The sequence below is a fragment of the Engystomops pustulosus genome, chromosome 11, assembly GCF_040894005.1.
Source record: "Engystomops pustulosus chromosome 11, aEngPut4.maternal, whole genome shotgun sequence".
NCBI lineage: Eukaryota > Metazoa > Chordata > Amphibia > Anura > Leptodactylidae > Engystomops > Engystomops pustulosus.
This window is the reverse complement of record NC_092421.1, coordinates 12,633,829-12,654,515: the sequence shown is the minus strand read 5'-3', so window position 1 is coordinate 12,654,515 and position 20,687 is coordinate 12,633,829. Positions and strand designations below refer to the sequence as shown.

General features: G+C 44.4%; 1 protein-coding gene across 4 annotated transcripts in view; it reads right to left on the bottom strand.

Annotated features, from left to right (window-relative positions):
- Positions 1–20,687, bottom strand: part of JMJD1C (jumonji domain containing 1C) — a 198,287-nt gene that overhangs the window by 16,625 nt on the left and 160,975 nt on the right. For 3 of the 4 annotated variants that reach the window (XM_072129489.1, XM_072129491.1, XM_072129492.1), the window contains 14 exons: positions 18,380–18,549; positions 16,053–18,259; positions 12,317–12,518; positions 10,406–10,620; positions 8,317–8,469; positions 6,867–6,956; positions 6,417–6,544; positions 5,299–5,512; positions 4,941–5,146; positions 3,024–3,302; positions 2,114–2,282; positions 1,938–2,028; positions 1,528–1,658; positions 1,294–1,416 (listed from right to left, as the gene is read on the bottom strand). In XM_072129489.1, coding sequence (XP_071985590.1) covers positions 1,294–1,416; positions 1,528–1,658; positions 1,938–2,028; positions 2,114–2,282; positions 3,024–3,302; positions 4,941–5,146; positions 5,299–5,512; positions 6,417–6,544; positions 6,867–6,956; positions 8,317–8,469; positions 10,406–10,620; positions 12,317–12,518; positions 16,053–18,259; positions 18,380–18,549 — 4,378 coding nt within the window. The remainder of the gene's footprint in view (positions 1–1,293; positions 1,417–1,527; positions 1,659–1,937; positions 2,029–2,113; positions 2,283–3,023; positions 3,303–4,940; positions 5,147–5,298; positions 5,513–6,416; positions 6,545–6,866; positions 6,957–8,316; positions 8,470–10,405; positions 10,621–12,316; positions 12,519–16,052; positions 18,260–18,379; positions 18,550–20,687) is intronic. The other variant, XM_072129490.1, reaches the window with a different exon arrangement.

The window sequence follows — 20,687 nt, the reverse complement described above, 5'->3', positions numbered from 1 at the left end:
CAAATCCAGCACAAGAGGGAAGGAACTGAAGCAAAAACAACCAACCCGCCCAATGCTTTTATACTTCTAATGGTCTCTGAAAAAGCTGAATTCTGGATGTTATAGGAAACTTTAATGTTATTCTCCTGCACCAGTATAGATATAACAAACACAGCAATATAGTAACCAGCAGCAGAATATCTATAATACACTATGCACAATCTGCTCAGCTCCTCCTGCTCTATAACATGCCGCCTGCAGATAGGGCACCATGTACAATCTGCTTAGCTCCTCCTGCTCTATAACATGCAGCCTGCAGATAGGACACTATGTACAATCTGCTCAGCTCCTCCTGCTCTATAAAATGCTGCCTGCAGATAGGACACCATGTAGTATCTGCTCAGTTCCTCCTGCTCTATAACATGCAGCCTGCAGATAGGACACTATGTACAATCTGCTCAGCTCCTCCTGCTCTATAACATGCAGCCTGCAGATAGGACACTATGTAGTATCTGCTCAGTTCCTCCTGCTCTATAACATGCAGCCTGCAGATAGGACACTATGTAGTATCTGCTCAGTTCCTCCTGCTCTATAACATGCAGCCTGCAGATAGGACACTATGTAGTATCTGCTCAGTTCTAACTTTCTAATGCCCTTTGCTATTTAGTACCTTACAATTTTAAGTTACAGGAGTTTGGAATCGGTGAAAGAGAAGGACAGTTTGTATATTCAGAAGCTCTGAACCTGTACATGGCAAGTCCTCACCTCTGCTGAATAGTGGATACAATTACATACAGTCTAGGAAACTTAATGTGAGCAAAAACAGCAAACTAGTAGAGAGAACTGCGCAGCTAGTGAATTCAGAGCGTTGCCTAAAGGGGACACAGTTGGCTCTACTTCTTTTGCAGTCTTGTATTCTCCTGACCAGTCATTGCTCTGTATTGCATAGCACCTGCAGCTCTCAGGCTACATTCAGACGATGTATGGCCGCCATACCGTAGTACGGCGGGCATACATCAGCGCTGCAGAGAGGAGAGGAGCAGATGAGCGCAGCTCACCCCCGCTCCTCTCCATAGGCATATACGGAGCACGGCGCCATATCACGTGTCCTATCTATCTACGGGCTACGGAGCAGTAGGGTGCTGCACGTGAGCCCATAGAAGTGTATGGGGGACGTACATCGGCCGTATATACGTCCCCCATACATGTGTGAATGTAGCCTTAGTTGTACAGGCACCAATATAATAGGCACACATAGAACAGCATTAAACGGATTTGCTGAATACCAGGAACAATCCCAAAGAAAATACGTACCTGACTTACTAGCAGCCACATTGCCTTTGACCACCCCCACGTAGACAAGGATGTTGACCATATCGGACACTTCTATGTGGAGGTTTGTTGTACCGGTGTCATGATCCTTGGTGGCGATCACTCCTGTAATAAACATAAGACTGTTATTAGAATTAGCCGTTTGTTGGATTCTAGAGAAAGCGAAGACTTTCTTTTTACATTATTAGTCGATTTCTAATTAAACCTTGGACTCACCATATGCACTGCACAACCTCGGGCCCAGGTCTGGACGTACAAAGAATGTGGGCATATGGGAAGCGAGATTGAATTTTCCATCTGGGTTGCAGTATTCTGGGACTGGGAGCATCCGGAAGAAATCTTCATGCCTGGGGGGGAAACAATATACCGGTGGTAATGTAAAGCTTGAGTAACATCACATCCGATCAGCCTAACAATATAACTGGTGCAGGTCACAACGTGCAGACAAAAAAATAAAATCTATTTTCATGTCTTCAGATTATCCTTGATTTGCTATGAAAGTGTCACAGTAAAATCCCACTTCTCCAAAAATGGTTTTAAAAAAAAATAAATAGCACTTACAGTTTCTCAGTGGCTTTTATTGTAAGGTTTTAGGGAAAAATAATAGGATCCCAAACTGGTATTACCTTGTAGACATCATGTTTTTGAAGTCTTCTCCAGAAGGTTGGTCTTTCAGCTTTAATAGAAGAGTCTCGCCATTTTTTAGCTTCTGTCGTTCTGTTTGGGGAGGTGGGGGGAAAAGTTATAATAGAAAGGGCAGATACAACTTCACCCTTATAATTTTATAACTTGTTAGACTTACTGGTGACATCCTCAAATCCATCCCAGAACTCCTTAACATTCCCACTTGAGACTACTCCCTCCTTGCAGTTTAGGAGATCCCCTTGATTTTCCCCAAAGTCCTGGCAGATCAGCTCGGATTTCCACAGATTTGGGTTCATCCTTTTCTGATTTCCAGAAACCACGACCGTCTACAAGAAAGCAGATTGTTACAAAAGATTAAAAATGGCTTTTTTCCCCCATAAATAATGTGTTTTTGAGTTCAAATGGATATTCTTATTTTGAGAACAGGAGTCACCCAACCCATTTAATCGCTAGTGGCCTTGTTTGTAGAGAAGGTGATGGAGCTACAGGAAGACTTCTAATGTGCTGTGCATCTGCTGTGCCATGTCTGTATATAGGGGCTCTTTAATATATAAAAAGAAAAAGGCATATGTAACACCTCTGTCCAGGGGTCGTGTATGCTATTGCAATCCTGTTTCAGTAAAGTGAACAGAGCCGAGCTGCAGTACCACAAATAACCTGTAGACAGGTGTGGCGCATGTTTTTATCCTCATAAAACTTCTGTAAATCCCATCATAGAAATATGCACAACTAAGTATTGTAAAAGCTGAAATGAAAAGAACAATTGTGCTTTGGTAAATGTATGTACCGTTTTCTTCCCGACAGTATTAAGTTCTACTGAAACCTTTTTGTGCTGCTTGTGAGGATGTAAACAGATGGCTGATCGTAAGATGAGGTTTCAAGGTCACAGAGCTTACAATCATCACATTCTGTTCACATATGCTTAAAAACATTCTTCTTGCTCTTTTGTATCTGAAGAAAATGGGGCTCGTTGGTTATGATGAAGACAGCAAGCAGAGATCTTGGAAACTGAGAAACTTCTTGTCAGAGGCTGATATGGGCTCCATCATACTGTGTGGATTACTAACCTTCCCCTGCTTCCAGCACTCTCTGAAGAGCTTCCAGTTGCTGTTGTGTCTGTGGTCTTGTAACCATAAAATGTGCCGTTCACAGATCCAAGAATGTGGAATATCATTGTGTGTCCTTGTGTTCTCATCCGGCGGCGTCTTGCGGCTTTCCAATATTTCCTCTTTTGGCTCAGGCTTTACGCTGGGTTTCGGTGGCCTTGTGGCAGGAATCTTATTTTCAACCACTGATGCGATGATGTCATCCAAGATGTTTGGCATCGACCTCCCTCCTTTGATGCCCTGTTATTTCAAAGATAAAAAAGGATTAAACCTTACAAAAATGTTCTCAATACGTTGAAGATTTATTTATTTTTGTCTTTTGAATTTACACAGGTATCTGGTACTGAGATCACACTAAAACATGTCCAGATTTAAAGGGAACCTGTCATCTGGATATCACCATTAGACCTAATGACAGGTTCCCACATAGGTCTTCATATTGTGCCCCATGCTTTTGTGTATAAAAATACAAAGCTCAGATTTATTTATTTTTTTTAAGTTGGTGGCAAGGAGACTTGCTGAGTCATAAAGGGTCTGTTTCTCTTCAGCAGAGTCACTGTGTGACTAAGCTCAGCTCCCTCATCCCCCTTCCTTCAGGAATTTGCTTCAGCACACCCAACATATCGAGCAACTCCCTCGTTCCTCCCACACCCGCTATATCTGAGCTATGGGTTTACATACGATATTTGAAGATATTTGTGGGAACCTGCCATTAAGTTTCACTGTGAAAACCTGACGACAGGTTCCCTTTTAAGGTGGTCGCCTCAGGAGTTTGGATCGCCACCGGGTAACCTGCTGTGATGTATAGTAACGGTAAAGTGGACACAATGTGACTTGTGATGTGGATTTTCATTGCTACCCTCCAGTGTTCAGTATTTCCACTGCTTATTTTTGGTGGTTTTTGTAGTGTGCATTTCTTCGACGGAAATTATGATACAGCATTGACCTGCATATCGCTGGCCCTCCTGCTATACATGGGATAACAGAGTGCTTGGGGTTCTGTGACCCCGAGTGCATGGGGTCCAGATTCCCGGGCAGTGTACTGTATTTGACCATCACTATTTCATTTAAACAGAACTAAGGCACCACCGCTCTTAATTCCAGTATGGGAATATTGTGGGTAGTGGCTAAGAGTGGATACCTCGTTAAGGGAACGTTCACATAAAGCCTTTTTGCCCAAAAGTGAGTTTGGTCTTATAAGCTCTGAGCTTGCAGGACGCCCTGGACCAAACCTTTAATTACCAAACTGTGTGGACCTTACGGAGTGCAGTGATTTGAGGTTTGGTCTGAGAAATCCTGCAAGTGCACGGATTGAACTCGTTTGTGGGCGAAGGGATTTACAAAGATGTGCTAAAGACAATTCTGTTGCTGTTCCATTTAGCTGACTTTAGCAATTTCTGCACTCATTTTAGAGCAGATAGGGAAAAAAATTATACGAAAAATTTTAACCAAATGTTTAGTATCTATGTTGCTTTAGTCATAGGGATGGAGCAGAATGTAACAAGTCATCCCTAACCAAGTGTAGAATACAGACCTAGCCCCATACGTTTATCCGTACATATGTCATGCCCCATCGCCTGGGAATGTTTTGCTGCTCCCTGCACTCATTTCAATCCCGATTTAACTTGTCTGCGCCAATTAAATGTTAAATACTGCATCGCATTTCCCATTCAAAGGCAACTTTGTTTGCAGTTTGCTTCCAAGTTCTTGGTTGTCTTTGGCAAGAAGCTCAAGTCTGAGAAGTCCTTTGCCAAGAGAATAATTTTCCCCTATCAGCAGATTTTTTTCCTAGCCCCGATTTCTGCAATTCAAATAGTTTCAACATGGATGTGCCCAGAATACAAATCTGTAGTGTAGCCTGAAGCCGCTAAGACTCACTGGATTTCCTGCTGAGTAAACGGGTGCAAAGGCAATTCCGGCGTCGGTGGATCCCAGGCGTAGCTTGCCGGCAGTGGTGGTGAGCAGGTCCCGCAGGGTGGAGCCCGGCTCACTAATCTGTGATGTAGGAGAAGAGGACTTGGAGTTTACAGTTTCGTGATCTTGTTCTTCTTTGATATGTTTCGTCACAGGAACCTCTTTATTTTCTGCCATTCAGAAAAGAAATGGAATATAACCAGGAGAAACACCAGGGTTTATGCAGTCCAGCAATAAACTTACACATCCACATAAGGCCAATATCTGGCACATCATCTACGTCTTCCCCGTGAAATCTCGGTTATTTAAGTGGGAAACGTACCTTTCTTTTCTTCTCGTGCCTTTTGTTCGGCCAGGTCTGCCAGCCAGTGCAGTGAGGAATGGGACTCGGAGGATGCCAGCTTGCTGTCTGTGCTCGTATCACTTCCCGGACTTGCGTTGCCGTTGGTCTCGGGCTTCTGAGATGGGCTGTGCTGCTGCGAGTCGGGTAAGCTCAGAGATATCTTGTTACTGTGATTGAGGACATTCTGCAATACCTAAAATATTTAAAACAATTATTAGATCAATCATATTTCTCACCCTTATCCTCCCAGAGCATACATTTTGCACAACTGCGGTAAAATAATGGACTGCATAGCATTTCTACTCTTAAAGGGGTTGTTCACTCTCAGAAAATAATGAATATGATTTGTGTAATGAAAAGTTATACAATTTTCCAATATGCTTTCTGTATCAATTCCCTGTTTTCTAGAGCTCTGCTTGCTGTCATTCTACAGGAAGCTTCATTGTTTACTTCCTGTGGATAAGCGGCGGTCCCTGGTCACGTGGTGTCGGACAGGTACATGGCTCGTTATATCAGAGTAATCAGAGCTGTGTGATATAACGAGCCTCCCATTCAGTATGTAATTTTATATAGAGACAGATGTATGAACAAAAAAAAATTAAAAAAGAAACTGAATAGGAAAAGGATGATTTGGCCAAATAAAAAAAAAAAATATGTCCCTGCATTCATCACTGTACAGTACGAACTTGGGTGCATCCAACTATTTTAGGCTGGATGGAAAGGTCTGTGCTTGCCTACATCACCAGGAGGACAGAAAATCTTTTAGTCTGGATTTACTGTAGCTTTTCCCTAATTCACACCCAATCAAAAATACGGAGTACGAGTCCCCTAATGACTCTAACCTGACTGTGATATCATGACTGTGCCTTCCAAATTTAGACATGAGGTGCAAGCTACTCTGCAGGATGAATGGTGCAGATGCCTGCCCAAAAAGGAAGGGGCACACGGAGTAACAAGGGACATTACTAGAGGATTTTATGTTATGTACCCCGGGAAAACAGTGATTTCAATGGTGAAATATTTGGTAACAGTAAATTTGCATAGAGGAATCCGGCATCACTGTGACGCCTGCTACATAGTGGAGGATGCAGCCTCACCTGTGACACTCCATTCATTGCGGGTAACTTGTTGCTTGGTGATGCTTGTTTACCAGTACACTGGCAGTATGACTTTATCCCAAACTTGTCTCGGAGGCTGTGCAGCGCTTCAAGGAGATCCGTCAGAACTGCAGAGAAATCAAAGATGTGAGATGATATTGGAGTCCATATCAGGAGACAAAAACATAGATGAATGGAGTCTAACAGCATATTCCACCGAATCTAGTATTAGATTTACTCCATATGTGGATATAAATGGAAAATGAATATGTTTCCCTGTGATAGGCCTTCTGTATCAGATGTTGGTGTGTTACAGAGTAGATGGCATGACAGTAGATGGACACTTAGGAGGCTATAACCCCTCCAAACAGCCAAGAACCAAGCAAAAACAATGGCCTACACTAAGGAGTCTCCTCAATATCCTTTAACCACAAGATGGAAACTACTTACCAGAACTGGGGATAATCTGTGTAGGCATGAGGTGCTTGTAGTCATGCGGCTGTCCCTTCACACACTTCAGCCAGGTGTACAACTCTTTATCTGGAAAAACACAATGGGTTACTGCGCGGGTCCTAACCACCTATACCAGAGACCCCCACACTATGCAGATCTCGCCTTCACAGCCCCGTACATAGAACCCTTGAATATTGCAGGGACATTATGGCCACCATTGTAGACAATTGTCACATTGAGTACCAAGAGGATATTTTTAAGACTTCATCAGTCTTGGGCAATTGCTAAAATCACGATCTTCGTGTGTGGACACGGTGCCCTTGGATCAATGAACATCCTTGCTAGGTTATTTATGACGCTGCATCCAGTCTTATGAGGTCTTCACTAAATCATCCCATCTGACAGGTAATTTACACTGCTGCTCCGAGGGCTGGGAGATCTTTAACTATTTTTACAGTCATTCCAGTAGAATTCACAGGTCATTAAATACACAGGGATTCAATAAATCCTATTTACCATACTATGGATTCTTATCTTAATCTGATTAAAACCCACAGTCGCCATCAAAATGCAGGATGATTTATTAATGAAAGCCTCTGATCTATGCATCCGGTCGTAGCCAGTGACTCTACACTATGACATGTGGACAGGGGGGTAAGGAGGGCTAATGATGGGTATATATTTTTAGCTGTCATTAAAGGGGTAACATTTATGCAGGACATTTATGTCAGAGGCAGGTGCCAGCTCTGGTCCACTGTTGCAATATCACAACCATGGATGAGTTACATTGCATCAATGAATGAGAGTCTTTATCAGCGATAAGATTACTGTAATCCCAGCTACAGGTAGGCACAGGATTAGGGGACCCCCATCCTAGGATAAGTGTGGATGCAAGAGTCGGGGTAGATGGCAGATCCTGTGGAAATGCTATGCTGTCTGATATGATAACACCCTTTCAATGGAGGAATAAAAGGGTCTTGTCATCCCCATAACAAGCTGTGTCTGGCATGAACTGCAATATCAAACACAGTCCATGGGCAACAGGAAGAATAAAGGTCCTGACCTCATAATGCTACGTTTATTCTGAAATCCTTCAGCAAGAACGTGCTATAACAGAGCAGCATCGCTGTAACACTGGGCCCCATTCCAACCCGCATACAATGTATACTTTATACTATGCTGTAAGGAGAAGCTAGTAAAATAATCACATTGATAAGGTCGGACTCTGTCTACACCTCAAGCCCTTCAGCTACATTTTATTAGACAAAACCATGAAACAGCAAAGTTTAGCTGCAGAACTTTCTCCGCACAGTCAGGAAGTTACGAAACTTCTCGCTGTACTCAAGTCAAGGGGGGTTTCTCCGCTCCAGAAATAGCAGCGGAGAGCTTCCTAAGCGTTCCTGCAGGGTAAACACGGCACAGAATGGCGCGCTTCATGCACACTAACCTCGAGAACTTTTCCTTTCCTTCGCCTTGTAACAGTCCAGACAGACCACAAATCCGCATTTCTGGCAGACCCAGTGGACGTTGAACAAGGTGGCTTCACAGGCATCGCACATCTCGCGCACTCCTCGCACCGCTCTCTTCCAGGCTATTTTTGCTGAAATGCAGAACGGTTTAGAAAAACATGAACATCTGCTCTGTACAAACATTTGCTTTATGGCCTTTTTTTTTTTGGGTCGCTGACCTTGGTTGGCGGATTAAAAAAAAAAAAAAATCTGCAGAGAAAGCGATCGGATACAAGAACTGTGTCATATTAACCTCTCAGAGTTTATTTCTACAGCCCACAGACTGGCCTTGTACAGCGGATAAGCCCCCACCAGTCCGTAGGATGGTTGGCAGCATAGCATTACCCGTGGTAAGGCCACAGACTGGGTCATTGTGTATGGGAAACATAGGAGGATATATTCATGATGTGCAGAAAATGCACTTTTACTACTCGTACACGAGCCGGATCACTTGTAAGATGAGCAGAAAGATTTGTATTTTAGCTGGCAAAAAATTCTATGTGGTTGTCAGAGAAGTCAATGAGAATCTATGGAGCTCTACATGAATACTGTAGAACGCTCACCGGGTGTGTGCAACTTATAGATAGGAGTGAAGGAGGAGAGATCCGGGTTTTGGGTTCATTTTATAAGTATTTAGTACACTACACCATATTACTGCACTACAGGGGGCTTCACTGAAGCAGTCAAATAATATATATGAAAGATGCCCAAAATTATATAAAAAAAAAAAAAAAAAAAATAGTACTGCCAGTTATTTGATGGGTATAAGGCTGCCCCTTTGCTTCTCTGGGGTTTAATTACTGTACAGTCCTTCATTCCCATGGAGCATATATACATGCTCAGCTGAGCCAGGGGTACACGTGTATGGGGTGGGTCTGGAGGAAGAGCTGTCAACCGCATGCTCAGTATGGTTTACCAAACATGTATTGAAGGGGTGAAGAAATGCAGAGCAGTATGCTGGAGGTGGAAAACTATCACCATATTGCAGTATCTATGGTACTAGGCCAGGGCCGATGCCAGCACTGGGCAAGTCCTGGGACCCAGAGCTGCTGGGGGGGCTCCACATAAGGAAACCATGGGTGTGAGGGGGCTGTATATAATGAATCCATAACGGGCAAGGGAGATTTATATAAAATAACCATGAGGGGGCTGTGTGGTATGATAAACTATGTCTTAGTTTCTAAATTTTAATGTCGCCACGCTAGTTCACTGGAAAGGGGCCCAACTATGGCTCTGTGGCCCAGGGGCCTACCGAAACCTCGAGCAGACTCTGTATTAGGCTAAATTCACACTGCCGTGAGCCCGCCGCACCGTAGCACATGTCCTATCTTTCCCCGGGCTACGGAGCGGTACGTGTGCAGCACGTGTGCTGCACCGTACCGCTCCCGTACAGGGCCGTGAGCCCATAGAAGTGTATGGGGGACGTATATCGACCAATATATACGTCCCCCATACTGTAGTGTGAATGTAGCCTTAGGCAGTATTATAGTTTTGTGACCAGTGCTTTCTTTTTAATGTTTAGCATGTGATAACTATGTGTGATGCTGAATTGTGCAATGTATTTGATAACCTCTGTCGTAGATGATTGGCTTGTTTGATTTTGTATCAAACTGAAAAAGAAAAAAAAAAGAATTATATTGTGTCTCCACCATTTTTATTTGTTATAGAACGCAGTTGTAGGGTTAAAGGAAGGAAATCGCTACTAAACGATTAGGCCCGGTGGTAATAGCCCGACATCTAGGAGGACCATCATCAGAAACGAATGTGATTTCTTCCATCAAGGCAGTTGCCTTGGGCTCTTGCTTTTCCTGCCTGATATATGGTTTGGCCTGGATGATAGTTACTATAAATGGAAAATAATCCTGACTAATGGCCCCAACGTCCTTGCCTTTATACCAGACACGATTGTATTTGCCGCCCCTGGTTTGTAATCTTCCATTCATCTTCCTATCTAGTGTGATAAAAGCATTTGCCAGTATGTATATGTGATACACATAGAAAACCGTGCCATAGGGAGGCCACACGTACCGTCCTTCTTCACCCAAGACATAGCAGCTTTCTCGGACGTCACCATCTGACAGAATTTATCGCCAATGTAACCCAAGATATACTTTATAGATTCGAGGTCCAATTCATCATCTTCATAGTTGTCGTGCGTCCATAAGCTCAGAGCTTCATCATCATACTGGTCAGGGGTAGAGAATCCATCTATTCTAACAACGCCGTTCTTACTGAACGATAACCTGGAAACACAGCAGAAAAATAATTGTCTGGGTGCCAGCAGCGAGGTGCCGACCATCCGTCTCTGTCTTAACTTTTCATCATGCTCGGCCAATAGAGATAAAGTGGATTTCATCTAAAACACATGCCGTGATTTTACTCTAAACCAAAGCAGGCGTTTTCTGGGCCGATATCACATGGCGCTATATGAAGGAAGCCAGTGCTTATTTTAGGGAACAGGACGTGTTATTCTGCAATCGCTGGAGAGAACAGAATATTCCTTGTATTTGGATGTTCTCAATGGTTTCTTGTACGGCTTTAATGACATCTGAAGGCAATTTAGAAATTGAGACGTCAGAAAGCTTTTCCACTGTGGTGTGCAACAAACCAGATTTTATAGACCTTTATATGTTTGGTGTCAAACAACTAAAAGTATTGCACCCTCATGTTATGGGAAAGTGCATGTTCAACCTAAGTGTCAGCTTAAAGGGAACCGGTCACCTGGTAATACTCCACTCAACTAGCAGCCCCCCCAGGTAGGGGATGAAATGCCTTTTCTAGAGTACCCTTTTATACGTGAAATATTTACCTATAAAAAAAATCTCCTGCGATGTTAAAGTGAGCAGAGTAGAGTCATATTTTACCCGAGATGAGTTAAACTACAGAGGGAGAGTCACTTCGGACATCCTCATCGTCGGTTCTATAGGACCTAGAAGCATGGGGGGAGATTTATCATACGCCCCGGGAGCCGGTGAGCAAATCTACGGCAGGTCGGACATGGTGTAGCTTTGCGTAAATACCATCATGGAGGTGGCGTATTCGCGATTTTCTGGCGTAGAAGCAATGGATTAATTGCAAGTCTTGTGCAGTACAAGAATTAGTGATTAACCCATTGCTTCTACGCCAGCAAACTGCTGTAGCAGCAGTGATAAACCTCCCCCATGGTGTCAAATTAAAATTAAGAACCTTATCTTTCAAATCGGATCAGCGTTGCAGTTCTGGAAGCTACAGAATCAGAAACTGGATCTTTATCTGCAGTTCGCTTTTCCTACTATGTCTTTAACTGCCTGTATCTCTGGTTCTAGAGAACAGAACCACAAGCCTGATGCAAACTGAAAGATGAAATGCTTATATTTAATATGACACAAAAGACAGGGACGTCTGTAGTGACGCTCCCCCAGTTTGACTCAACTCCCATATATTATGACGCTCATTTTCACATGAGATTTTACATAAAAGAGAAAATTCTAGAAGGTCACTTCATACCCTACCTGAGGGGGGTGGTACTTTATTGGGGTTAAATCTAGTGACAGGTTCCCTTTAACATATATCATCATCTCCTGGGCTTCCAGTACACTGAAAGACGCCAAAACAACACTTTTCTGGCCTCCAATAGAACGGACTGTGTTATTCCCAGCACTGAATGGTATGAAAACTACTGGCGTAACTCCTAGGTGTAAGGTTTCTCTGTTACTATGAAGTAATGCTAACTTGTGTATGGGTACTTAGAACATCTCGCCAATGAGATCACAAAATGGGCTGCAAGAAGACCACACAAGCCGTCTCCCCACCCATTATGGCTGCTCACGTTAACATGGCACAGACCATCAATCCCCTTAAAGGGCTAGTCCACAAGATTGTTGATAGAGGACGGAGACACCAAAACCACCACCTCAAAATACATCCCAGAAAACCATCAAGTAACAGAATCCTATTTACCTGCGGAAATAGTAAAATCTGCAGAAAACCGGCGAGTGTGTGGACTCTTCTCCTTTCTTGGTGCGGATCAGACGGCATTCCCTGCATTTCTGTAAGTTTGGGCCGATCTCACAGCAAGAGTCGTCCTGCAGGAAGGATTCCCCGGTCTGCTTGAGTTTCTTCACTTTCCGCCAGTCTTTTAATACTGAACGAGGTATGCCAGCTGAAAGCACAACACAGCCAATGTCAGCGAGGAGACAAGACAAGGTGGCATTGGTATGTGCAGAACCTGGCGCTAATGAGGACGCGGACAGCAGAAGAGAGTCATGTTCTTCGGGAGGTGAGGAGCTCGGGCAGGCAGAATTCAGGAAATCTCATTATATTATGGACGTAGAGAATGTAATGGATGGAAGGATGGCTCATCCATGCTGGTTATTAGTAAAGCCATAATTATAAAAGGTCACTACACAATAGTCTTAACTATGCTGCCATAAATCACACAGGGGTCTCCAGTATTAGAGGGGTCTTCTAGCTGACAGTAATTAGTTTACTTATAGTCTCAAAAGACACAGGGATCGTATCCTTTAATGTCTAGGAGCCAGTGCACTAAGAATGGACTTAGACATCTTATAGCGGGTTTGGCTGGGGCTGAGATGTAACATGACAGTATACCATCAATCAGATGATACCAGCAGCCACACGAAAATGTAGTGGTCATCACAGGTTACTGCAAGTTACTGCCCACGTGAACGGTAACTGAGCCGCTGTAACGTGGTTTGGCCACTACACTGCATATAGCGCTGTGTGTTTGTTGCTGGGCTGAGAACAAGTCACAGCCGAGGCTGCAGGATGGCAGAAACCATTACCTTTAAAATAGGTAAGTAAAGACATTGTCCAGCCCACAGAGGATAACCTTCTGATTGTGGAGGTCTCCATGGTGAAATGGTGTCTGCTGTATCCCAAATGAATGGAGTGGCAGGACAGCACCATCAGTGCCAGAGAAGAGGCGCATGTGGGACCAGCAGTTCTGTTCATTTAGGGAGTAAAATTGCTCCCAGTTCTTTTAATCATTTCTGGGGCCCCCATCTTCAGCAAGTTATCCCCATATTCTATAGATAGGTGATAGATTGTTGTGACTGGACAATCCCTTTAAATATATATATAAAAAAAATGCTAGAGACTGTATGAACACTTGCTGCAAATGCTCCTCAACATAAAGTCCAGACTCAGGTCTCATAATACAGCTGCTGGGAAAATCTAAAGACCTACCTCCTTGGCCTAGCCTGTATATTCAGTAGAAGCCACTGTATTACACGACATCCATTTACATACACACAAACCTGTGTAATATATGCATGACACGTGTTTGTTACAGCACGAGACATGTCATACAGAGTGGTATCCTGGGCACAGAGACTCCCATCTACTACATCATGTGCCTCAGAGGGCAGGGAGATAGACATCGTCTTCTCATTCCATCCCTTTATAATCAAAATAACATTTTCTGACCCAAAGCCGTGCAAACAAGCCAGGAGTAAGTACAGGTATCTGTAGTGACCGTGTGATGCTGCTGACAAGCTGTTCATGTAGCCGTGAATTCATTCATTCTACAATTTCCATGTCAACATCTTAATTAGTCCTTCAGTAATGTGACGGCTCAGAACTAAAATGGCCTTGGGTCGCTTATATCTCCAGTGGCCGTGGCGTTCACAGACTCAGAGAATCGCCAGCAGAAAGACAAACAGTCCACTGACTACTGCTGGAGCGTAAACCTACCCCCGAGCACCGCATCGCTGCTAGGGAGGGCTGTAACAGTATGGCAATCATTTACTCCCAAAGAGGGGGGGGGATCATGGATGTCTTCGCTTAAGATTTAATAGCAAATCTACAAATATGAAAAGATTTGGTAATTTAACACTCAGTCCAAGCTTGGTTACAGGAAAAGATGAATGTATTATGTGCACTGCGTGGTGTTTTCTCATGGACTGAAACCTGCCAAATCAGGTGGGTTGGGGGATACAGCTTTCTTTGTACATGGCATGTCTCCTTAATGGGGTTGTACCATGTCAGCAAGTTATCCACCAAATTCCCAGTATAGGGCATAACAAGCTGATCGGCGAGCCTCCGACTCCACCAATCACAAGAACCGGGGGCTCACAGCAATTTGGAGAATGGGGGTCCGATTATCACTATTTGAGCATGCTGCGACTTTGCATAGTGTGGGAGTGTTGGAGAGTATTGAGAAGATCACTCGTGTTCTCCGGATTACGGAGTATCCGTGATTGGAGGTCCCAGCAGACAGACCATTACCAATCGCTTGTTATCCTCGATCATGTAGATAGGGGATAACTTGATAACTCGGTACAATAGTCAACCGCTACACTCATCAGCGAGAACGAGACCCCCAGTAATACGGAGAATGGGGGGTCCGATTATGACTAATGGGTGGAGTGGCAGGTGGAGCACATGTCTTGCACCCATTAGTGATAATCGGACCCCAAATATTCAGATTGCTTGGGGGTCTATTCTTGTGCTCGATGGGGGTCCCAGCAGTCTAGCACTAACTAATCAGCTTGAAATGCTGCAATAGGGGATAGCTTGTAAGTTGATACAACCCCTTCCACCAGAATTAGGATGTTTATACACGCCCACAGTCACACGTTTTATAAGCTGGTAACTCAGAACCCTGCAGGTGGATCTGTCGCGACTTGTCTGTTTTAGTAAATACAATATTATTTAGTGGGAAATACAAGCATCTAAATCGCATACTGTCCCTCTGGTATTCCTTCAAATAACATATTAATAGACAAATGGGCATTATCTTACCCCATAGCACAGGACTGTGTACCTACAGTCGGGCTGAAATGAATGGAGAGTGCAACAAGACTGTAAGAGCTTGTCCGGAAAACCAACAGATCCTCTGTATTATCCTACAGATCATAAAACTTGCCAATGCTTACAACTTGACTAGTGCACAGGTCTCTATACGATTAGTACATCAGATTTCTGGACATTAAAGAGGACCTGTCACCCAAAACAAACGCACTAGCAGCTCCTAGCGCTATCAAGCAAACACTATTGCGAAGTACAATAGAAACGCCAGACCGTGCTCAAAGCGGTCCAGCGTATTCATGAGGGAACGTTCCGAGGCGCTGCCTCTTTCCTGGACCGCCCCTCCCACTCCATAGGCAGGCGGTGACTGCCGAGCTTCATGCCCCGCCCCCTCATGAATACGCTGGACCGCTTGGAGCATGGTACGGCGTTTCTATTGTACTTCGCAGCGGTGTTTGTTAGTGTTATCACTGCTGCATTGGAGTAAGCAGCTCCTAGTGCTTTTGTTACGGGTGACAGGTCCTCTTTAATAACTACCAAACACAACACGACCTGTATGACCACTAAGCATGTGCAAGGGATGCAGGGAACGTTGATCTTCACAAGCCACCAAAAAAAAATGCAGGAAAATTACAAAAACAAACTAGCCAAAGAAGAAGTCAACAAGTTTCCATAGAGAAAGCCCCGTTACTGTACGGCGCTGCTTACAAAGTATTTATAGTCTCCAGTCTACTCTTTAAACTGGGAAGTGACATGTAGGGTGGTGATGTTATCTGCTAAGAATTTCCATGTCCTCTCTCATCTTTCCCAATGTTTGTACCTAAGAAAAGCAGAACACACAACCGGAATGCAGCGTGGACGAGATCCAAGAACAATCAACAAAATGCAGCGAGCCCTGGTATAAATACAAGCACATGATACTTACTGCTGGAACCGCTGCTCTGTAACTTCAGCTTGCTCTTCTCCTTGGCACTGCGACTAAGAATACCATTGGGTTTGATTTCCTCCTCTTTGTCTGTGTCACCTTTTCGCCTCTGCATATCATTTTGCTTCTTTTTGTACGTTGGCTTGGGCTGACGTTTCAGCCTTTGTCCAGACTTGCTCTCGCTTTCATCCGAGTCCTCCGTTTCGGAGCAAGACTCGTAAGTCCTTTTCACCCTCCTCCTTGTAAGCCTATCTTCCTTGGGAGATTTGTCCTCCTGCACCCTCATGTCTAGGTTATTCTGCAGCTCGCTGGACGTTGAGGCGATCAGATTGACGGTACACGGCTTAATGATCTCAGAGACCATGGCGCTGCCTGCATTTTCAGGTTTAGGGTTAGTGTTTTTATCTTCCTCTGAGTGTCGGGTAAGCCAGGCCTTTTTCAGTTTTGTGTGATAGTTTGGCTGGCTGCATTGGGAAGTCTGCCCACTGCCGGTGGAGCTTGTTGTGTTCGTCGAGCTGCAGGGTGCGTTGCTCTCTGGAGAGCCCGAGGCTGCAAAACTCTGATTTTTCACAGCATTGGTCTCTGGATCATTGGCATTAGTGCTTTTCAACTGAGCTGCAGCCAAAGCCGCTTTGTGCTTTTTTAGATGAATAAAATCAATTGAAGCGGGATATAAGGAATTGGGCTGAATTGCACTTGCAGGCTTGCTACTGGCTGGGGTGGCTGAGGCGGTGGTGCTGACCGTGCCCTCCGGAGCTGGTGGCACAGTACAGTTTCCCGATACTGAACTGGTGCTTTCTATCACTGTACAAGTCGACACGGTATTGGATAAAGAGTAAGTTACTTCGGATCCGCTGCAACTTGAAACGCTTGTGGTTGTGGGGGCAGAGGTGGTGACATCAGTTTTCGTGCTGCACATGATATTAGTTCCAGGCGCGGAGGAGATGGGAATGTTGTGAGTGCTCTTCTCATACAACGCCTGAGCGCTGTCGGAGTTGATAAGTGGCTGGGCCATCCGTGTAGTCTCTCTGGTTTCCAAAGGCTTTGTGCACTCTGACTGACTGACTGCAGCTGAGGATCTTTCGGCAGCCCTCTCCCTGGGGAGCGAAGGAGTTATTGGCACGTTATCGTACTTTGCGCTGGATGGTGGGCGTACAATGACAGATGCGGTTGCAGACGGTAACTTCACATTATTTTTTTCTGGCAGCCATTCAGGTTTACTCGGATTTTGCTTTTCGCTTGCTTTCCAGATTTCCTGGACGGGTTTGTCTGTGGTCTTCTTGTAGTTCGCAGCACCGTCCTTGGGCTCAGGGACCAGAGTAGGTGGTTTCTGAAGTTCCGGGACTTTACCTCCAGTGGTTACAGGCTGCACTGGAGTGAGGGTTGGAGGAGAAAGGTTACTGTAACCAACATCCTTACGGTCAAGACTGTGGTGAATCGGAGGGTGGAAAACAGGTGCCCTGTGCAAGGCGGGCATGCTACGGAGTGCATTCGATGAAGAGACTGTCAACTGGGTGGGACTTCGGCTATCTCCTCTGTAGGAGGTAATGGTGTGTGTTGCCACCTGCTGGGGAAGCGGCTCGTTTAACTTACTTGCTGATCCATCTTCAGGTTGGTGTTTTATTAAAGGAGGTGGCTTAGATAAGGAGGACATGTAAGAGTTAATAGTAGAAGAATTGTTAGAGGAAGGGCTGGCATTTTGCTTTTCTTGGAACACACTGACAGGCTCCTTCGGTGCAAATGACCTTGGGGGTTCGTTCACCACGCTATTGGACAGGGTGGTAAAATAATTACTTTGTGGCAAACTTTGAGACGCCGAATTTTTCATTTTGTAGAGATCCGAGATGGGGCGCTCCACGTTGTTTTCTTGTTTTACCAAGTGGCTTTTTGGGCTACAAGACATGATGGGTGTTACTCTGGCAAAGCTCTCGCGTTCGTTTTCGTGGGCTTTCATTTTCATAGAGAAAGATGAAGCTTCGATGTTTTCCTGGAGGATTCTCCTGTGCTCATCCTTATACTTGCTCGGCCGGTCTGCACTGTCCACAGCTGGACGTTGTAGCTTGGGGTGACTCAGGGCGGGCTCCATGTAATGTCTGTGTATATGGCCATCTTTTCCCGAATGTGTCCGGTTGTGTTCGTGCTCAGACTTTATAGACGCCGAAGTAACTGAGCGCAAGGGTTCACTAAACGCCTTCTTCTCCAAGTCCCTGTTGAGAATTCAGATTGCATTATTTCTGGATTATCGATATTGCACTGTAAATAATTAGTTCGAGAAGGCACATAGAAACCTCCTTCATACAAGACACTCAGAGGATGCAAATACTTACTCTTTATGGTGATCCATTGAGGGTTTAGACAAAGGTGGACTTGAATGTGCTGCCAGTTTAAGTGGCCTGAGGGGGTCCGCACTGGAGGGACGCACGGGAAGGTGACCCATTAGCAAGCCGTCTGCTGACGTTACGGGTGTGGGTTGGTGTAGCCATGGGCTGGCAGTGTTCTACAAAAGGGATTAAAAAAAACATGTGCATAAGTAACTTTTGTCCCATCACAAATGAAAAAATAAGGACATTACAGGGGTATTTCTTACAGTGCTACTTGTCTATCTGTTTCAAGCATACCCACTGATTGTCCACATGGATCAATGCACCTGGGAGCTGTTCCGGCTGGAAGCAGCTGAATCCATGCTCTTTGTAGTGGCTGGATGCTGTAACTACAGGCCAAGGTCCCATTTGGATGAACACTTACAGTCCCCACACCACTACACAGAGAATAGAAGCAACTACTAAGGATATTGCATTTACATTGAAATCAGGGGTATTCCTAACTTACCTCCTCCCTGCGGCACCCGCTCTGATGTTGCCAATAATAAGATTATAACAGCCCCCCCAGTGGTGCCCATAAACTGCGCCATAGTCATAGAAGCCCCAGAAACATTGGCACGTGAACAGCATTACAAAATGTTTTATTATTTTCTACCATTGTCGCCTGTATGTACATTTTTTTTTATAAGGTTCAAAACGCTTTTAAGAGTGAATTCACATGATGTGGTTGAAACTGCAAACAGGTAAAATACATCTTTCGCAGTTTCATGGGCGTTTCTTTTAGATACGTTTTTTATTTCTCCCGCGCCTCAGCTGCTCTCTGTAAAAGTAGCCTCAAATGCACATAAAGCAGCTACAATAGGGAAGTAAAACAAAGATTTGTGATTGTGTCAAGAAAACGTCATGTGCCTTCATCATAAGGTGGCAGCGGTGACTCATCTGCCAAGTCTTTAGAGTCTCAGTCATTGCATCTTATGACCGTGAATCCAATCTAGAACTACTGGCATTTCAGTGGCGTCCTGGAGGTATGAACATCAGTATCTGATCATGACAGGGGAGTGGGAAACCAACCAGGATCAATAGTCCCACCCTGGTCCAAAGTGGCAGTTCCCACAATGCATTAAACAGCCACGCACATAATAGAGTATCCCTTTAAGACTTTCGGCTTCCCCAGGAATTGGTTAATGCGCTGCACTCTGATACTCGGGGTAGTTTATGTAATCCGAGGCTCAGCACTGTAATAGGAAAATGATATATGACTACATATGGAAAATATGCATGGTATAAATGATCCCGGCCAGATGTTTACATTGGCTGCCTCTCCAGAAGGATGCTATTATAGCTATACTATACCTCATGCCAGGCCTTTTATTTCCACTTTCCTTTAAACAGCAGTTCAAGTTCAGGGCCGCAGACCCTTCAGCATGGAGGAGAGGCTGGGAGTGTGCGGCTCAATGCTGAAAACCTGTTTATTTTCCTTTACTGCTCCTTCCTGACCTCTTCCCAGATACAAGCTACAAAATCTCAGGCCCGTCTACTAAGTGAGCGCAGCTAATAATGGTTTTCCCAAGGTTACAGAGGGCTGTCAGCATTGTAGGGGATGTGCTGGGAAATCTCACTGCCTGTGTTTGAGCTGGTAAATTGGCTCTGTCACCTTCACGCAAAGCAGATGTACTAGAACACAACGTAATGCAAACATTTTCACAATCGTTTTATCCCATATACATCAGTTTTTAGGTTATTCACAATCATAGTCGCTCTCTACCTTATAAGTCAGAAACATAGAAAATGCACAAATCTTTCCATCATACTTTATATTTGAAGAATACAAGCTTGGTTTTAGAGCCCGGCCCCAGAGCCCGGCCCCAGAGCCCGGCCCCAGAGCCCGGCCCCCTTTTATCCAAAACAGATGATCGATGTGTTGTCTTTGTACCAGTGAGCTATTTTGCTTGTATATTGCCTTGTTTTAGCAGGTGAAATCACAGCTAAACCTATGGTCACAGGTGGTCACACAATTGAATTAGAATAAGCAAATAGGCACTACTCTATAAATTTTGAGGAGAAAGTCCAGTCTAAAGATCTACTACAAAAATGCAATATAAACCTGGTAGTGTTACTGTCCATGCAAAGCTCTTCTGGGGGAAAAGGGAAGCAAATTAGAAAGCAATGCTATAAAGTCAACGTACATCCCCTCAAACACACCTTAGAGCATAGGTAAAAGGGTTAATTTACATATCAATATGATCAGAAAATGACATCAAAAAGTGAAAGAAAAACCATTATGGAAAAACACAAGTTTATAAAGTTTTATAAT